The sequence below is a fragment of the Prionailurus bengalensis genome, chromosome B1 (assembly GCF_016509475.1).
Source record: "Prionailurus bengalensis isolate Pbe53 chromosome B1, Fcat_Pben_1.1_paternal_pri, whole genome shotgun sequence".
NCBI classification, from domain to species: domain Eukaryota; kingdom Metazoa; phylum Chordata; class Mammalia; order Carnivora; family Felidae; genus Prionailurus; species Prionailurus bengalensis.
In genome coordinates this window covers 1,581,347-1,600,760 of record NC_057344.1, presented here as the reverse complement: position 1 = coordinate 1,600,760, position 19,414 = coordinate 1,581,347, and the positions used below count along the sequence as shown (strand labels likewise).

Below are 19,414 nucleotides of genomic sequence, written 5' to 3'. Positions count from 1 at the left end.
ACACAGAATCGGAAGCAGGCTCCAGGCTCTGAGCCATCAGCCCAGAGCCTGACGCGGGGCTCGAACTCACAGACCGCGAGATCGTGACCTGGCTGAAGTCGGACGCTTAACCGACTGTGCCACCCAGGCGCCCCATCCCACCGTCTTTTCTTAACAGGCGCCATCGTGACTGCAACTCTTCATTATTTTAAATCTTCCCCATAATATTTTATGCCATATTTCCATTATTATTCAAGTCATAATATTTCTACTTTCCATTCTGTTTTCACCATTGTCTGTGAGCTAAGTACTAGTATTATTTTTAACTTTCAAGTGTTTCTTCCCATTGATTTTTTCAACTTAGGGAATGAGGCCTAAATGCCAATTGTTAGGCATTTCTTAATATTTGCTTTGAGGAATGCTATATGGTTTTTATAAATATTCCATGTGCTTGAAAAGAAATTTCAATCTTTAGGTTAATCATATACTATATTCTTCCGCAGTTTACTAATTTTGTATCCAGTATCCAAGACAGTGGAGGGAACGGTCTTAAAATCTCCCACTCTAATTATGTACTTAACTGTTGCTGATTATTTCTCAGTCATATTTTGCTTTCTGTATTTAGAGGCTGTCTTGTTAGGTACACACAAGTTTAGAACTGTTATAATTCTCTCCGGTGAAGGACTCTAAACCTAATGTTTTATGGCCTAAAATTCAATATGTTATAGTAATACTGGCTATATTTTGGTTGGAATGGGCCTTATATTTCTTTTTCCATCCATTTACCTACGAATGTTTTATATCCTTATACAGCTGTCACAAAAATATGTGGCTAGCTTTGCTACTTCATCCAACCTGAGAATTTTTTTTTATGGGCCACTGGATTCAATTTATATTTATCATAAGTAGCAATATATTTGGACTAATTTTGCCATCTTTTTTCATACCATTTGCCATAGTTTCTTACTTTCCATTTTCTTGCTTTCTACCAGACTGAGGTTTTCTCTACTGGTTTGGGAGTTAAATAATCCATTTCTGTTCTTTTAGTGGTTACCCAGAAGATGCAGACCTGACCTATCACAGCCAAAAACACACATCATTATCTACGCTCTTCCTGGAAAACGCACAGACTTTAGATGTTCAGGGTCAGTCCACCCTCCAGCTGACAGTTACCACAGCCTGGGGCTTTGGTCCCACCCTGCAAATGAAACAACACTATTACTGCTATCCTGGTCAATACTCCTTTCGATTCATTCACAAAGTTATTATTTGCTCACTGTCGTGTCTGCTTCTCATTAGGTTCGGTAACCTTTTCCTTGAAATGCAACGTGACAGTTTTTAGAGTCTGAGTGGTAAATCTCCCCAATCTTTATCTAATACTGCCTTTGCTTCCCTCTTTTTAAACACCTGTGTTTTGGTATGAATGGACTGATTTGTGCCCAGCAGTTGTTAAGTGTATGTGCCTAGGTATGGATTCAGGCTGAACCCTGCTTTGAACTTGTATTCCTACAATCTGAGAACTTAGATCCTTCCTGAATTCTAGAAAAGTATTGGTACTTCCTTCTTCTACCCTCTCATTCGTATCATTTATCAAATATGTGCTAGTACTTAGCCTCCATATTTCTTACCTTTCCACTTATACACTCCACATCTTTAATTCCCTCTGCTTTACGTGTATCAACTATCCTATTTACAGTTGTAACACAGGGGCGCCTGGGTGACTCAGTCGGTTAAGCATTCAACTTTGGCTCAAGTCATGACCTTCCTGAGATTGAGCCCCACATCGGGCTCTGTACTGACAGCTCAGAGCCTGGAGCCGGCTTCCGATTCTGTGTCTCCCTCTCTCTCTGCCCCTCCCCTGCTCATGCTCTGTCTCTGTGTCTCAAAAATGAATAAATTAAAAAAAAAAATAAAATAAGGTTGTAATACAGCCACCCACATCTATGTGCTCAAATATTCTACCCCATGGTATCAATGAGGCACTATAAGACATAATAAAATCCATAGGAGCTGTGTACCTAGGGTCTGTGTGCACAGTGACTAGTCATTTTTTACACCCAGTGGGAAAGACTGATAAACTGAACCTTCTAAAACTCAATTGCAGACAATTCAAACCTGGTTCAGAGTCTGAATTTTCTCTTGGCACGTCGTCATAAATGGCTTCTTCTGGATCTGGAATAAAAAGTAGGAAACTTTCAAAACCGACCAACACCAAGTACAATGTCCACTGTTCAGGGCCACAGTCTCACACGACGCTATAATGATGCAGAAAGCTAGTTCCAAAGGGCAGACACATGCACCTTCCCAAAGCAGAAGTTTTCTGGGGACTGAAGGATGACGCTCTACGTGAGCCAGGTATGAGTGGGGAATTTTATGGCTTCTAGGCCACTTTAGTCCATTATTTTGTGTTCACCTGCACGTCTCTATGTGGCTCTTTATAAATATTTTTCAGTTTACGAAGTTAACGTGTTCCAATGTACAAACAATACAGAGGTGCCATACACGGTTTCAGAAACAACAGGACAGCCCAAGAGGTGCTATGGTAACAGGAAACCTAAAATAAGTCTATCATCTATAACATCTTGAACTACTGGATATAAAAACCGGGCACACACAAGGATGAGAATGTTCACCTGTTAGGATAAAGTCTCTCCGACTACACTATGTGGAACGTTCGTGTCCTCTGAGACTGTAACATGTTTTCTTAAGAAAAGGTCGGGATCCTTCCGGGCCAGACTACTGAGCGAATACGGTATGAGAAGGTTGTGTGCGAGAGCAGCAGTGAAGCTAGAAATGCATTTCGGTATTTGTAAGTTTGGGCCTTCGTGGAAATCAACCACGTTATGAGGTCGGTCTTACACACTGAAAACCGTGAAGGTCACCACGACTAAGCAACAACAAGAAGATGAAGTAAGTACTCCCAACTCTGCCTCTGCTCTCGAGCCAGTTACATTCTGGGGAGGGGGAAGGGGGAGGCAGCAAACTCGGGAAAGCCCCTCGTTCTCCTGCCGTCAGGCCCCCGTGTGACAGACACCCCCTTCCTTGCAATAAGATTAACTGCAACCGTGATATGCATTTCCACTCCCGACAACGTGTGGGCTGCTCGAATACGCACCCGTGAAAACCACGGCCGTGAAGCCCACGAGTCCGCTTACGTGCAGATCTGATTGTGACACCTGCACGAACCTGTTTGTGATACTTTATTGTAAGAATGCGGTACGTGACACATACACACAATATAATCGACGGTGTATGTGATTGGTAAAGCTTCCAGTCACCAGCAGGCACCGGTAGGAGTCAAAAGTTATACCCAGATTTTTTACTGTGGGGGTGTCAGCACCCCTAACCTGTGTGTTATCCTAATTAACTGCCACTTGTGCAATAAAACAAGTAATGGGAGAAAGTCACACAAATTTTACTCTGGAAATAAAATTGCTAGCGAACAGGAGGAAAATAATTTCATCCCTTAATGATCCCCATTTAGCGGCCCCCTAGCAGAATCCTCTACTTATGCTAGGTTCTTTGTTTGACAATGTCATAATTAAAACCAGAACACGACACATTCCAGGAGATAACTGAACAATCAGGAGACAGTTAAGATGGTTCTTCCTTGTAAGTCAATCATAGAAAATTACACAGAAATTAGTGAGCCAGTAGATAATAAAGGGATAATTGGAAAAGCCATCTTTACTTTTTTAAAAAAATTGAAAGTCAAATCTAGTTAAAAATAGCTCAGCTTTCTAAGCCACATGTGGAACAGAAGGTCTGGTATGCCATCTGGACAGTGGGCTGGCTTAACCAGCCATCCACCCCCTTTCCAAAATGGTAGCCTGAAAAAGCATCTCCGTGAGAATCACAAGAAAATGCCTGGTAACGTCTCCGTGGTAACTTGCTGAGTGTGGGCCCGTGTAAGAGCATCGGTTCCCCGAACACGGGACCATCGTGACAGGACCCAAGGACTGTACTGGGAAGAAACAATCAGGAGGAAACCCGTGTGGGACAGGGGGAGCAGAGATGTTCTGACTGGAAACAAAATAAGGGCTTCAGAGAGCCTGGGGACAGCAGCGACAGGCAGCTCTGGTTGGTCCTTCAGGGAAACGAATGCGGTTCTGAAGGGACGTGGGAATAACCAGCGGAACCCGGCAAACACACATCGACCCCTGGGGCGGCGTCCACGCGGGGCCTGGCGAGGATGAGGGCACGGCAGGAAGGTCAGTGTACTTACTCTCCATCCACGCGGTGTTGGCCGGGTCCGCCGCCCACCGGGCGAGGGCACTGTCCTCCTTAGGCGCTCGCTCGTCACTGGGAGAAAACAAACCAGGAGACCACAAGGGTGAGCGTGCTTCCGGTCAGGACGCTGACGAATGTCCCCAAAGGGTACGTGAGCTCCAACGTGTGCACGCTGTCCCCAGATGTTACTCCGGGCGTCCTGTGCTGAGAACGTCTCCTGAGTCGCTGCCTATGCATTTTATGTATGACCCCGCCTCACACCCACAACGCGGACGTGTATGGAAGGATCCACGCCTGTGGTCCCACCACACCTTCCCACTTGGCTTTTTCGGGGCCCCTTTTACAATAAACACTTAGACTTAAGCCCTTGAAAAGTCAGTGACCTCCGCCCTAACCATCTCATTAGGAACCAGTGCCTGACCTCGCTCTGTATCTACGGGGACAGGGGACGCCCTCCCCCGGCCCCCTGCATGCACCCCATTTCTGGGATACGTGAGTAATACACCTGGGGCCTTCCCTTCCCTTGTGCATGGGGGCGGGTGTACCGAGGCCGTGCCTTCAATCCAAACGCCCCGGGGGCTTCACCCCCCAGTGGTCTCTGGGACGCTGAGGGGGCCACCGGCTGACACAGGCAGGGGCTTCCGCCCCCTCACCCAGCAGGTCAGAATCTGCATGTGCTCGTTTTATCGGACCAGCCGGCTTCTCAACACAGATGCCAGGTTCAAGCTTTAATTCCCAGCGGTTTGTATGTGCTTCCGAACACCCGCCACGTGCCCGGCACAGGTGCTCGCACAACAGAAACAGGAGAAACAAGGTCTCTGCTCCAGGGGGCCTGAAGCGTCTTCCAGTTGTTCGCCAGAACTTCTTGCGGGCCTGTTGTGTGCCACACACGGTACCGGCTGCAGAGACACGCCCGAGTGACAGAGGGGCCTTCTCGCCTCCGGGAAGGGACCTCACGCAGCCAGAAATAAAAAGTGCTCACGACTCAACTGGTGCTGTGCTCTAGTGCGATGGTCCCGGGGGCCAAGTCACAGGGTCACACACAGGGATAGGAATGCTGTCCCGCGGGCTGTGGCAAGCCTCTGGAATGCTTTATTCAGAAGAACGACAAGGTCGGCTTCATTCAACACAGCTGGGACAAGACCAACCTCAGGGGCCCGCGGTCTAGGGGAGCTCTGCAAGGAAGAGCCGAGCGCAGTGTGGAGCACTTCACGGGAAGGGAAAGAGGCTGGAACTAGGGTGAGTGCTCAGAGACAACCATGGGCAGCTCGGAAAAACGCACACGGGCAAAGGAGAATCATTCATACGGAGTTAATGCCACACTTCACGGTAAGTGACAGAGATGGCGGGGGTCACTGCAGCGTGGTCTCTTCTATCATCATTTTTGTTAGTTTTCTGAAAGTTCTGATGGTTGAATGCAAGATTTAAAGGCCAGGGAAGATGGCAAAGGTCTTAAAAACGTCCAGGTCACAGACACTTTAGCTACGCAAGCATGTGCGACACAATACGCTACACTGTGGATGCGTGTAAGAAAAGAAGCTGAGTCGGTCCCCACACTTAGTTGAGGAACGTGTCACATAAAAAAAAGTATTCTCGGGGCGCCTGGGTGGCGCAGTTGGTTAAGCGTCCAACTTCGGCTCAGGTCATGATCTCACGGTCCGTGAGTTCGAGCCCCGCGTCAGGCTCTGGGATGATGGCTCGGAGCCTGGAGCCTGTTTCCGATTCTGTGTCTCCCTCTCTCTCTGCCCCTCCCCCGTTCATGCTCTGTCTCTCTCTGTCCCAAAAATAAATAAACGTTGAAAAAAAAAAATTAAAAAAAAAAAAAGTATTCTCACATTTTTCAAGTCTAAAATTACATCAAAATGAAGTTAAGCAAAAAACCAGAAAATCTAAAGCAAACGTGGATGACATTTAAACTGCTCCTGAGTGTTTCCGTAGGTTTAAAAAAGGTCGCTTTCCGTAGATTTAAAAAAGGTCGCGCTTTGGAAGAGAATCTGAGCTTGCCCTCTCACGCCACTTCACGTTCTTTTTGTTCTAAGAAACGATCCTTTCAGCAGACGTGTTTTCCACCGTACGTCTCAGATCACCAGCGATAATGTGCCACCCGCTCGTGTCTCGTCACACACACACTGTGATTCTACTGCGGGGTCTTGGTGGACCTGCTCTGCCACATGTAATGTAAACCAGGTGGAAAGAGCTTGCACATCCCTTTCTGCAAAGACACCAGTCTTTTAGGGACGAGTATGTCTTTCTACGTTCAGAGGCCAGCCTACCACCCCAAAGAAAAAGCCAGGTGAGCGTGAGAACAGCAGGCCAAGGACCCGACACCCGAGTCAGGAGTCCATTCTCGCTCTCCGTCTCCTCTGCTGGTGCCTGCGCGGACGAAAGGAAACACCGCAAGCTGCCATATGGGAGGGAGGGAAGTCCTCGCTGGCGTGCTGAGACCGGTTTACTTCCTCTCGGTCTCTGATGCCGATCACAGGCCAGGCACTCGGTAAAGGCTTGGCGAACTGAGACATAAAAACTAAAAGTGGGTAAACAAACAGAGCCAGCACGCACCAAACACAGGACCAGGCAAGGTGGTGGATATTCTAACGCTGGGTAAAGCCTGATCCTACAAAATGGCCTTTAACTCATAAAAGGTCACAGAAGGCAAAGACGGAGATCATATATTGAATAAAGGTCCAATAGAACAAGAAGATATAACCATTACAAACATACAACTAACAAAGAAGCCCCAAAATAGATGAAGTGAAAATACACGGTACTGAACACAGAAATGGACCATCTCACAGTGACAGCCGGACACGCCAATGTAGCACTGTCAACAGCAGAACCGCCAGGCAGAAGACGCTAAGAGCGCCACAAATCAACTAGACCTAAGAGACATGGCAGAACGTGGCCCCCACCCACCCTCACGAGTCAAACTACAAAACTCTTAGAAGAAAACAGTGAGAGAGCTTCACAACACTGGATGTGCCAACAACTGACTGGACAGGACACCGAAAGCACAGGCAATATAAAAGAAACAAAACACATAAACTGGATCTCATCAAAATTAAAAACTTTTGTGCAAAGGACACCATCGAGAGAGTGAAAGGACAACCCACAGCATGGGAAGAAATGCTCACAAATCATGCATCTGATGAGAGATTAATATTCAGATTATATAAAGAACACCTACAACTCAACAACAACAAATAAGCCCAACTCAAACATGGGGAAGGAACGTGAATGACATTTCTCCGAAGAAGACATACAAATGGGCGATGGGACATGATGAGGTGCTCAGCATCATTAGTCATCAAGGAAGTGCAAATCAAAACCACCGGGAGGTATCATTTCACACTCCCTAGAATGACCACAATCTTTAAACACTGGAAAATAAATTTGGTGACCGTATTGGAAGGAGTTCATTGCAGGTGGGAATGTGAAATGGCACTGTCTCTGTGGTAAAGAGATGGCTGGGGGGCGCCTGGGTGGCGCAGTCGGTTAGGCGGCCGACTTCAGCCAGGTCACAATCTCGCAGTCTGTGAGTTCGAGCCCCGCGTCGGGCTCTGGGCTGATGGCTCAGAGCCTGGAGCCTGTTTCCGATTCTGTGTCTCCCTCTCTCTCTGCCCCTCTGCCGTTCATGCTCTGTCTCTCTCTGTCCCCAAAATAAATAAACGTTGAAAAAAAAAAATTAAAAAAAAAAAAAAGAGATGGCTGGTCCTCAAAAAGGGAAATATAGACTCACCATAAGATCCAGTGCTCCGCTCACAGGTACAGAGCCAAAGGGATAGGGAGCAAGGACTTAGATCCTCATACACCTGTGTTCCCAGCAGTGCAATTCACGACAGCCAAGAGGTGGAAACAAAGCAAGTGTCCTTCGAGTGGTGAGTGAGTGAAAAGGTCATATGTGCTTACAAAGGAATATTATGCAGGCTTGAAAAGGAAGGAGATCCGGACGCATCCTACAACACGGGAGAACCTCGCAAACATGATGCAGAGTGAAACAAGCCAGACACAGAAGGACACGAGTTACCTAGATCGGGCCAATCCACGGAGACAGGATGCAGAGTAGGGGTTGTTGGGGGCTGGGGGCGGGGGGCGGTAGATTACCACAGGAGAGTTAGAGCTCCTATCTCAGATGATGAAATATTCTGAAAGGGGAGAGTGGTGACACAGTATATGCACGCGATGCCACTATATGTTACACTGAAAAGGGCTCAAATGGCAAATTTTATGTTGTATATATTTTAACACAGTTTTAATACGGACAACGCAGTGTACCAAAAGCCACAGGACGGTCCATCTTGAACAGGTGTGGATAATGCGTCAGTATGGCTGTACAGCCGCCAAGCAACAAGCATGACGGCATGCTAAGCCTTGGTCAAACCTGCTCTCCCCCTTCACAGGATTCTCAGTCCAGCAGCAGAAAGGGACAGGGGAAGTCACAGTGAGGGTGCACTGTTTTAATCAGTTTTAAAGCCGGTGTGCCCACACAGCTCTGGATGGACACGAGGGAACTTTATAAAACGAGACACTAAGGCAGGGTTTTGAAATGCATGCAGGAGTTTGCCTGGAGGACGGGCTTTTCCTGGGCATCTCAAGGAGGAGAAATAGTGTTTTTGAAGGCAAGCGGCATGAAAGAAAGGTCTACAATCAAATCAGTTTGAAGTACTCTCGCTGAAAGCTGGGTCAGACACACTGAAAAATCCCCTCCGGCCCCACAGGGTTCTGAGACCCTTCCCAAGGCTGAAGTACACACAGAATCTCCAGGGTGGAGGCCGAGGAGGGCCACCTCTCCGGGGCCTATCTGCATGTGCGTTTGTACGGTCTGTCCTTCTACACAGACAGTATGAACCTCTAGCCGAGTCCTCGTACTCTGACACCCGTCCTGGGAGCGCCTGGGCGAGAGAGCAGACGGATGCAGGACTGGGAGCGGAGGGTCTGGGGCGGGGAGCAGGCGTGCTCGGTCACCACCTCACAGCACTGAGGGCAGGCAGGACAGGTGTCCCACACTCCACGTTACAGGGAACGGTCATGGACCCAGGGCACGTGTGTAAAATGAAAAAATTTACCTGTTTGCTGGATCCTCAGAACTTAAAGAATTAAATGGGCTGTCTTCTGCTATTTCCTGCGTCTCTGTGAGGAAAGAAAAAAAAAGCATATGGTTTCATGCTTAGGGTAAAATTGCAGGAAACGGATTTTTACATTTAAAATGGTTCCCTATTTTCCATTCTTATGAAGGATAGGCTTATCTTAGCATAAAAATGATTAACTGATAGATTTAAGGCTTTTTAGGTTAGATTCAAAATAAGATGTTTTCAAAACAGGATTACAGTAAAAAGTGATATCCAAAGGCTCCTGAAACAGCGGGAATTAAACCCAAAGAAAGTAGGCTACAGTAAGAAACAAATTTTCTCCTGTGTCTTAACTTTTTATATACTCACACGCACGTGCACACACGCACACACAGTCTGTCACACATGTCCAGCTGACTGCTGTTCTCCCACCTCTGGGTTTGATTTACCAAGGGGTGATGAGCTCAGGCTTAGCCACGTGCTCAACCAACAACTGGTTAATTGCTACACTGGGAAACTGTCCATAAACACCGTTTTAGAAGGAATTTACTGTGTGCTAGGCAAACGTTCATGACCACTTTCAAAGCGCTCAGCAGTTAACTCAAGGTCCAGGAAGGCTGGGCTTAATGCAATAAGCTTGGAGATCTCACTCATAAAACTGGTCCCCTGATCCCGCTAAACAGTAACAAATACCCCTTACCCGGCGGTGGGATTTGCCTGGCGGTGCACCAGGAATTGTAGAGGCATGAACTCAACAAGTTCTCGAGGCCATGGAAAACCTCGCTGTCTGCCAAGGAGCACATGCCAGGTCAGAGGCAGGGCCACGATCTGAACTCAGACCTGCCCGTTCCAAAGACTTCCCACCACACCACACTCCCCCCAAAAATGGCCCACATGACTTCCTAAAAGACAAAGATACTCGACAAAGTCAACGAAGAAAGGATGTGGACTGGCAGCGAGCACACTTCACACAGTGACTACCTTCCCTGCGGCTGTGTCACGGGCCCCTCTCACCACCCCTGAATGCACACCGCGTGTGCCTCAATGCACCCCCCCCCCAACACCTTCCTTCCCGGCGCTCCCCCTTCTGAGAAAGCAGATGCACCCGGAGGTGATGTCTGCTAAAACGAGAACTCTGATGACGGTATGGTGAGCACACTTGAGAGGAAGTTCTCCCGCTGGCCACACACACTGCTCATCTCTCACTGTTCTGGAAGGATCTGGAAGCCCGTGCCACGAGGCAGAGCACCATGAGTCTCTGGCCACTGGAGGACCACTAACAAATGAAAGTGGAGGCTCAGTGTTGGTTCTGGGCAGTGGGGAAGATGACAGGTTCCAGCTGTCCCCGACTCTGAGGCTCGGGTCCCAGGGGAGCCTCTATGCGAGTGAGGGAGCCTCAGCGAGGATGTGCATGCTGACCGAGCCCACAGAGCCAGGCCGCCCTGTGTCCACGAGGGAACCACACGGTGCAAATGGTCCCGTGTGCTCCGGGAAGCCGGCCAGGGCACCACAGGACGTATGTGCACATGCGTGTGCTCATGCAAGAGTGGGGGGTGGGGCAGAGAGAGAGAATCCCAGACAGGCTCTGCACTGTCAGCACTGAGCCTGACGTGGGGCTCGACCTCACGAGCCTCGAGAGCATGACCTAAGCCGACATCGAGAGTCGGATGCTCAACCGACTGAGCCCCCCGGGCGCCCCCCCTTCTCCTCTCAATTCCATAATCTACTTCCTTATTTTCACATTGTTCTTACTTGTCAGAGGCCACAAACCACGAATAGCACTGTTGACCACGGTTAATTTCCAAGATTCCTACCAACTACAAGAAAACATGTGAAAAACCTCAACCCTAAAAACCTGTGGTTTCCAAACAAATTCAAGAGCTTCTCTAACGAAGACTTTTTTTTCCCCTCAACGGTCACAACTGGGAAGGAGAGAATGTGTTTACTGAAATCTCGCACAAGCTCTGATTCCGTGTCCGAGCGGCCTCGCGTCCCTGGGACAGCGCCCGTGCTGTGTCCTCGGATAGGGAGCACACGCAGATCTCGGCGAGAGAACAAACGCTCGGCTGGGCTGCCCCACTGGCCGCACTCGGAACGGAACGGGCCGCCCTCTGCTCAGGGAGGGCCGCACTCGAACGTCCCGCTGCCCTCATGCACGCGGACCCACAGGCACCTGCCAGGGGAAGGTGACCCGGGTCGGCTCCGGCGGCTCGGCCAGAACATGGAGGACTGCGGGACTCACGGACGACAGGCGGTCAGGGCCCGCAGTGCGCAGTGAGGAGGAGGACACTACCTTCCTCTTCCAGGGACGCGGCGCGGATGACGACGGGGCTGGAGTAGGCCGGCACGAGCAGCGGGAGGTTGCAGGGCACAGCGTAGCCGCAGGGCACGGGCACCGAGTACCCGCTGGGCACCGGCGGGCTGGCGCTCTCCTCCTCGGCATCCGGGTCGGCGGGCGGGGGCTGCTCCTCCTGGAAGGGCGTGATGTCGATGACGGAGTAGGGGTTCACCCGTGTCGGGACCTCAAGCGTCGGGCCTTCCACCGGGGCCTCCGCGTCCGTTCCCCTCCCGATTTCACCTCCTGGAGGCAAACACACAGTGTGGAGGAGGTGAGGACAAGTGGAGCCACGCCCCCCCAAAGGGCACGCAATACCAGGGCACCCGGGAGACGCCCAGATCTGGGAGTACAGGGCGGAGCATTGCTGGGGTCAGCGTGGGACACCCCAGGGCCTGGCAGCTCCCGGGGCGGCTTCTCTGCTGACAGGCATCAGGTAGAAGCTGCCGGACCAGGGGAGCCACTGACTGTGCGGGGAGCCCTCGCTGTGGACAAGAAACCAGCCCTTGTGGTCGGGACAAAAGCAGCCACCTCCAGGACCCAACACGGACTCCATGCATCTCAAAGAGCGTTAGTTTCAGAAACGTTTCCCACCACGCAGCGACACGGTGCTGAGATGTGGCCGATACCCACCCCCTCCGAGAGGCCGCCAGGGGCCGCCGAGCAGCCTGATGCCCGTGGGAAATGCCAGGAACCAAAGGAGCGCGGCCAAACAGCTCACGTCCCGCTCCAGGACACCGACTTCCCCCCACGTCACTCACCCGCGGTCGGGACGAGCTGGCTGCTGGGCCACGGGCGCTGGGGGCGGCCCGGGGACTCACCTGAGCCAGACGCGGCATCCGCGCCCCCCCCACCGGCCGGGGCGCCCGCGGCTGGCCGATCCGCTTCTGGAATCTCGTCTCCGCTGTCGAAATCGAACTGCTCCCCCTCGTCCTCTTCGTTGTTGTTCCTGTCGTATTTCACCTCGTTTTCTAACGGTGAAAAGAACACAGACTCAGCCGCCGCAGGAGCAGAGACGCGCTAGCATTCAGTGCCAGGGACTGTGCGGGTGGCGGAAGCGACGGGCAGAGGATGAGGGAAAGGAAGCGCCAGGAAACGAGGGAGGCCACAGACTTCAACGCTAGTGGATTCCGCTCAAGCCCCACGGGGCCCCAGGCCCCTTCGGTTCTGTCCACGCCGATCACCCACAACGTACACGCCACCCAAGGAAGGGGACCTCGCAACCCCTGCCCAGGCCAGGCCCACCCTGCGGTCCCCGTCCTGCAGGCGTCCCCGCGTGTGGATGTGTACGGGGCAGGATGGAGGCCACTCAGACCCACAGATGCCGTCCACCATTCCGTGAGAGACCACAGCACCCTGGTGACCACGCCCAGGCTAGGGGGCTGGGGCAGGGGACAGCCCAGTGGAGAGGGAGCTTCTGCTGCTCCACGGCACCCCAACACTGGGGCCGGAAGTCAGAACACAGAAAACTCCCAAACCTGACGGCCTTCTCCGCTGGTACACAACTCACTCCTCTGTACCCAGACGGTCTGCGGGCATCTGGTGCTCACACAGATCACGGGAAGTTGGTCATGGGGACCCGTCTCCCAGGACGAGGACCCTGCACACCCACACGGGGACCCTCTCCCAGGATGGGGACCCTGCACCCTTGGGGTGTCCAGGGCGGTTCCGTCGCGAAGGAACCAGTAGGTGAGCACTATGGAGAGGGAGAAATGACACCGAGATGGAACCCAAACCGCTCACTCTGCAAGCAAACCGGGGTGCTGCAGGGTGGGCCAGGGCATCAGGCGTCCCCACGGAGAGAGAGCTCCGGTCCCACTGGGCTGCAGAGGGATCTGCTGAGAGAGGCGCCCAGGGCCCGGAGCGGGTTCCCTCCTCCCTTCCAGAGGGTTCCACCCAGCGGTCACACAGGCCTGAGCGTGGGAATGTGGGATCTGAACCAGTCATCTTAGAGCCAAAGACGCGTGAACACGGGCTGGGAAGCCGGCCACGGGGCGGTGGGGTGACAGAGCCAGCACCCCTGAGCCAGAGCCAGGTGGGTTCTGGGGATGGTGGGGACGGGGGGTGCAGAGAGGCTGGGGAGGAGTCACCTCCCCTGGGTCGGGGTGGGGGTGGGGTGAGTCGGGGCACGGACTGTCCCAGCATGATGGGGGGCGGGGAGGGGGCCTCGGCCCCTCCAGTTCCACTCCCAGCGCCTCTCGCTCCTGGTGCAGGGCCCCGGTCAGCATCGCCCCAGCAGACGCAGATGCTGTGCAGGGGGCGACGTGTGCTCTCCAGGAAGGAAATGTTCCACAGCCACCTGGCGGCTGGGGGGCGGGGCCGGGGTGGGGGGAGTGGAGCCGGGGGAGAGGGGACGGGGGACTGGGGGGTAGGACGTGAGACTCAGGCTTTCAGAGGTGGCCTGGTTTCTAGGGAGAGAAGGTGACAGAGCTGGGGCTACCTGAGCCAGTCTAGGACGGTCTTTCCAGCTGTGGCCTTGTGGGTCCAGATGAACCTTCGATGGTCCAGAAACAACGGTCTTAAATACCAGGTGCTCGTTTTTCCCTTCGGTCTTTGGAACCGGCAACACGTCCTAACAGGTGTTTTGAAGGAAACACCTTACCACAGAGGTCAGGTGGACAGGCTCTGTCGGGGCAGGAGGGAGGGGCCCCTCAGCGGGGACCTGGGGGGGGGGGACTGCCGGGTCCACAAGCAGCATTCTAGGGCAATTTCTCCCCAGCTGACACATGCTAAAAGCATAATAGGGGCAAACACCGAAATGGAATCCAGAAAAGGCTTCAGAAAACTGTTCTGGTGAGAGTACGCATTGGCGACTTTGTGGAAGAGAACTCGCCAGCACGTACCAATGCCGGACAATTCTGTACATCCCTTGTCGCAGAAATCCTACTGCGAAACACTTATCTTAAGGAAATAATCAGAGACCGTCACGATACTCACCTGAATGTCCTTTAGTAGGAAAGAGACGTTACATATTACGCATTTATACAGCCAGACACTCACGAAGCCATTAAAGTTATCTGGTCGAAGCTTATTCGAGAATTTGGAAAGAGGTCTTGACGTATTAAGTTAATAGTCTTTCTAATCGGTCTTTCCGCACCCATTTAACAGAAAATAACACACACGGATGAGGGTCTGGAGAAACTGGAACCCCCTGCAGCGCTGGCAGGACCAGAAAACAGAGCGGTCGCCGTGGCAACTGTAAGGAGGCCCCTCACGAAGGAAGCACAGAACCAGAACCACCGAACGACCCCAGGATCCTGCTTCCGAGCCTCACCTGGAGGAATTAAAGCAGGCACACAGATCCCAGCGTGCCCATACAGGTGTGCAACCACACGAGTGTGCCACTGTGTGAGTGTGCAACCATTCAAGCAGGATAATTCACAACAGCCAAGAGACGGAAACAAGGCAAGAGTCCACGGCCGGATGAATGGCCAGATGGACTGTGGTCGACGCACACAACGGGGAGCATTCAGTCCTAGAAAGGACAAATTCTGACACCTGTCACCACACGGACGGACCCTGGGGACATTCTGCAGAGTGAAGGGAGCCAGTCACCACGGGACACAGTGTGACAGCACCCGCGGAAGACAGGACGGCAGGTGCCGGGGGCCGGGCAGGGGATGGGGGTCAGTATCTCGTGGGGACAGAGCTTCAGTCTGGGAAGATGGAAAGTTCTGGAGGCAGAGGGCACTGCTGGTGGTTTTCGTGCTCCCGAGGGGCACTGAAGAATGGTAAATATTACGTATATTTTACCACAATAAAGGGAATCATCTAAAGACTGTTGGTTTTACTAATTTCATCCCCTTCACACACAGACCCAAATATTAACCGTGGCCTCTGCAAACGACTGGTACTTTCTCCACAGTGATTCCCTGCATTCGGCAAACTCCCTACAACACATACGTTTCCTGCCTGCCGTGAGGCTGTGTTCGGGTTCAGACCACATTTCCACTTGGGCTAAACTCCAGGAGCAGGCTAATCCCCTGAGGTCCGTACTTAATAAATACAGATGCACAGCTCACCACCGCCACCGAGTGAGGACAGCGTCACAAGAAAAAGCAGCAGACACGGTCCGGACCTGGGGGTGGACGCAGCCTGTGTCCGCGGATCAGTCACGCGACGTGCGCTCTCCCACCAAGTCGGGTCTCGGGCCCAACGACAGGGAGGTCGGCGTGTGGGTTCTCGGCGTTACCGTTAGGGAGTCAGTCAGCTTACTCACAGGAGTAACCTGGGGAACACGTTCCAGGGCAATAAATCTCTTCAACAGAGAAAAACCAAAACGCACAGGATGCTTTCCAAATACAACCGTTCCCACGACTGGATTTGTGTCTGCCGGGTCAACGTGACAGGGAAACAATACGAGTTAAACACCCAGCCGAAGGTGATGACGGGAGAGCTCGCGTTGTGACCGGGCGACGTGACACATGGAGATCCCGCCACCCACACGTTCCACTGGGCGCAGCAGAGACTCAGAACCACCTGCCTGCTCTCCCTCCATCAACCCTCCTCTCGGAAGTCACAGTTCATCACTGCCGGACTTTAAGAAGTAGATAAAATACACCTGAAAGTGATTTTATGAACATTGCTTCAAACAACAAAGCCTAGAGCGCCTGGGTGGTTCAGTTGGTTAAGCATCTGACTCTGGCTCAGGTTGTGATCTGGTGGTTTGTGGGTTCGAGCCCCACGTCAGGCTCTGTGCTGACAGCTCGGAGCCTGGAGCCTGCTTTGGATTCTGTGTCTTCCTCGGTCTCTGCCCCTCCCCTGTTCACACTCTGTCTCTCTCTCTCAAAACTAAATGAATATTTTTAAAAATTTAAATAACAAAGCCTGACAGGGTCCTCCCCTTAAAGGAAGAAGGTAATTCTTGTTCAGTGCCTTCAGCAAGGAAGATGGGCAGCACGGGGCCAGGCCCTCACGGACAGGCTGCCGTCACCCAGAGTCCACGGTTTCCATCCAGTGATGCGCACCGCACGGGTGTGGACAAAGGCACCGTGATGTGTGGCCACCATCACAGCGTCACACACACCAGCCCAGAAACGTCCCCTGCACTCGGCCAGGTCACCTCCCCTGCCACCCCCGGAATGCCTGATGCCTCCCGACCAGCTAGTGATCTGGCTTCATGCGCTATTGGGTGCCTTGTCCCCAGAGCCAATGGCCGTGGTCCTTCCCCGCTGTCCCCTACGGTGACCTCACCGCCCCGTTTAACATGACCATCCTTTGGCATCAATGACACTACAGTCTCCCGGCTCCCTCCCACACACCCAGCTGCTTGTTTCAGTCCCTCTCGAGGACAGAGCCGTGTCCCCCTACACCCTAGGCTGAAGGTCTAACCCCAGGACCTCAGAACCCAGCTACGTGTGGAGACGGGGCCTCAAAGGTGATTCAGGTAGAATGAGGTCGCTAGGGAGGCCCCACTCCAGTACGACGGGTGTCCTCATCAGAAGAGGTCAGGACACACACGCACCGAGGCACGACCACGTGGGGACACGGGGAGGGACGGTGTCTGCACGCCAAGGAGAGAGGCCTCTGAAGGAGGCTGGGGTCCCGGATGTCTGCCTCCAGCCTGTGACAGGTGCAGGCCTGTGGCACCGCCCACCGCACTCAGAACAGCTCCCCAAGCTGACTCTGCTTCCCTCCACGGACCCCCTTGCTTCTGCCCCCCAACAGAGAGTTCCAGCGCACCTGACACTCTCCCTACGGGGAGGCCGGGCCTGCTGGAGGCCCTGGTGTCCGTCTGCACAAAACCCCAAGTCCACACCCAGACCCCCTGCTAGAGCCCCAGACCCCCATCCAAGGAGCTCTGCTGGGGTTTCCGTGAGGCCCTCCCACCCAGCCCTGCCCCCACCCCCCTGTGTCCCCGCCCACTCCCAACCTGCCCTGCCCCCGCCCCCCTGCGTCAGTCAGTCCCCACCCACTCCCAACTTGCCCTGCCTCCCATATCCCTCTCTGTCCCCGCCCACAAAGCCCTGTGGGTGCCCATCGCTAAGGGTCACAAGAGTCAACTGCCCACAAGGCTGTGCGGATCAGGATCTCGGTTCTTGAACTATGATGTTCTCTGTTGTCAAATAGCGGCCTTCAGTCCACACCAAAGCCAGAAGGCACACCCACAGGCTACCAGCCAGGAAGAAGCCATCCACCCACAGAAATGGGGACACTCTCCCCCCACCCCGTAAGGACGCTGGCCACACTCCCAGAGCTGCCCGGAGGAAATCTTCCAGGGGAACCGAGAACAGGGGTCCATGGGGGGATCCTTTCCACCTCCCGGCTGCCTGCCTCCCAGGGTCAGTTCCCAGCTCGCAGGGCCTGGGGCCTGGCCCACAGACGGCTTGACCGGACGGGCTGCGCCCCACAGTGACAGGCCTCGAGGTCAGCCTGCTTGTCACTCTGAACGTGGAGAACAGGGTGGGTGTGGGCTTGCAGGGAACGCGGGGTGGTTCTGCCCGACGCCCTCGGCAGCCCCCCACCATCCCTGCTCCTGCCTGGCCCTCTTTCACTCCTCCACTGAGACAGAAGTCACAAATAAAAATGTGCACGTTTCAGGAGCACACGGGAGGACTCTGAAATAACCACCCAAATGGGGCTGGTTACCATGCACCCCACGTTCAAGCACCATTTCTCTCCTGGGGAGCACACGTCCGAGCTGCCCCCTCAGCACACTCCCAGAAGACAGCCTTACTGCCCCCCCCTCCCCCCAGCCCCCGGTCACATCACTGCTCTCCGCGTATCGGACGTGCTCCCGCCCACCGAAGCCTCGCAGAGCCTGCCCGCGGCCCCCCGATGCCCTGGGCTTCACAGGCCGTGACTCCCCTTCCCAGGTCCCCGGCCCGGCCCACTAGCACAGCCACCCACACCCCGGCCGTGTGGTCAGGGCCCCCCTCCCGTCCCAGACCAAGTGCAGAGGTGCATCTGGGGGTGAAGCCCGTGGGTGGACAGGCGTTCCTGCAGATCCACTCAGTATCAATGCCAAGGCTCCGTCACGCACGGGACCAGCCCCAGCCGGCTGCTGCCAGATGTTGGGACACACGGGACGAGAGAAGGGCGGCTTCCGGTTCCTTTGAAAACAGCGGACAAAGCGTGGTGGGAAAAGGCACGTACCGCCATCAGATTTTCAAGTCACAAGTCCCACACACTCTTAACAACTGGTGCGGAAAGGGCTTCTGGGCCTTTTATTTTCTAGTTTTTCCCCAACAAGTGTGGTGAGCCCACTCTGGGAGCACCACTCTGCTCTGCCCTGACCACGCTCCAGACGCGGCCCGGCCCAGCCGCCCGGTGTGCACACCACGGGTATCCCGGGGAGAGCAGTCAGCACGGCCCATGCAGGCCACGGAAACCGTTGACACAGGATACAGGGACCGTCCCACGGAAGGCAGCCCACAGGCTCCCTGAAGCTGGGTGTGCCAGCCCCGGGGACACGCCCGGCCATGTGTGTGTAGGCTACACCCAGCTGGTAGGGGAGGAAGCAGTGAGCGGTTCTGGGACCTTCCCAATTATGACAATCGAGTACGATCCAGCCTGGAGGAGCCTCAGTGCCACCCCAACACACGGCGGACACCTGCACGGGGGCCATCCAGGACCCCCCCCCCCAAAGCCCGCCGGCCGCAGCCCAAGGAAGGAGCCAGCCCCCCCCGGAAAGCGCCCCGCAGAAGGAGCAGGTGCACGGCCTGGCCCGCGGGATTCCTGGGGTGCCCTCCAGCGAGCCACCCTCACCCCGGGGCTCAGGAAACTCTCCAAGGTCGACAGCTGGCTCTTAGGTCACACCCGAGTGCAGACTCTGGCTGAAGGTGTGCAGGGGCCCCTCTGGCCA

The 19,414-nt window shown here is 53.8% G+C and overlaps 1 protein-coding gene across 5 annotated transcripts in view; it reads right to left on the bottom strand.

Annotated features, from left to right (window-relative positions):
• The window catches only part of ARHGEF10 (Rho guanine nucleotide exchange factor 10), a 107,128-nt gene that overhangs the window by 66,478 nt on the left and 21,236 nt on the right, over positions 1 to 19,414 (bottom strand). For 4 of the 5 annotated variants that reach the window (XM_043557276.1, XM_043557280.1, XM_043557288.1 and 1 more), the window contains exons 3-7: positions 12,432 to 12,581; positions 11,569 to 11,856; positions 9,273 to 9,336; positions 4,205 to 4,281; positions 2,095 to 2,151 (exon numbers count right to left, since the gene is read on the bottom strand). In XM_043557276.1, coding sequence (XP_043413211.1) covers positions 2,095 to 2,151; positions 4,205 to 4,281; positions 9,273 to 9,336; positions 11,569 to 11,856; positions 12,432 to 12,581 — 636 coding nt within the window. Of the gene's footprint in view, positions 1 to 2,094; positions 2,152 to 4,204; positions 4,282 to 9,272; positions 9,337 to 11,568; positions 11,857 to 12,431; positions 12,582 to 14,050; positions 14,183 to 19,414 lie in introns of all 5 variants that reach the window. The other variant, XM_043557307.1, reaches the window with a different exon arrangement.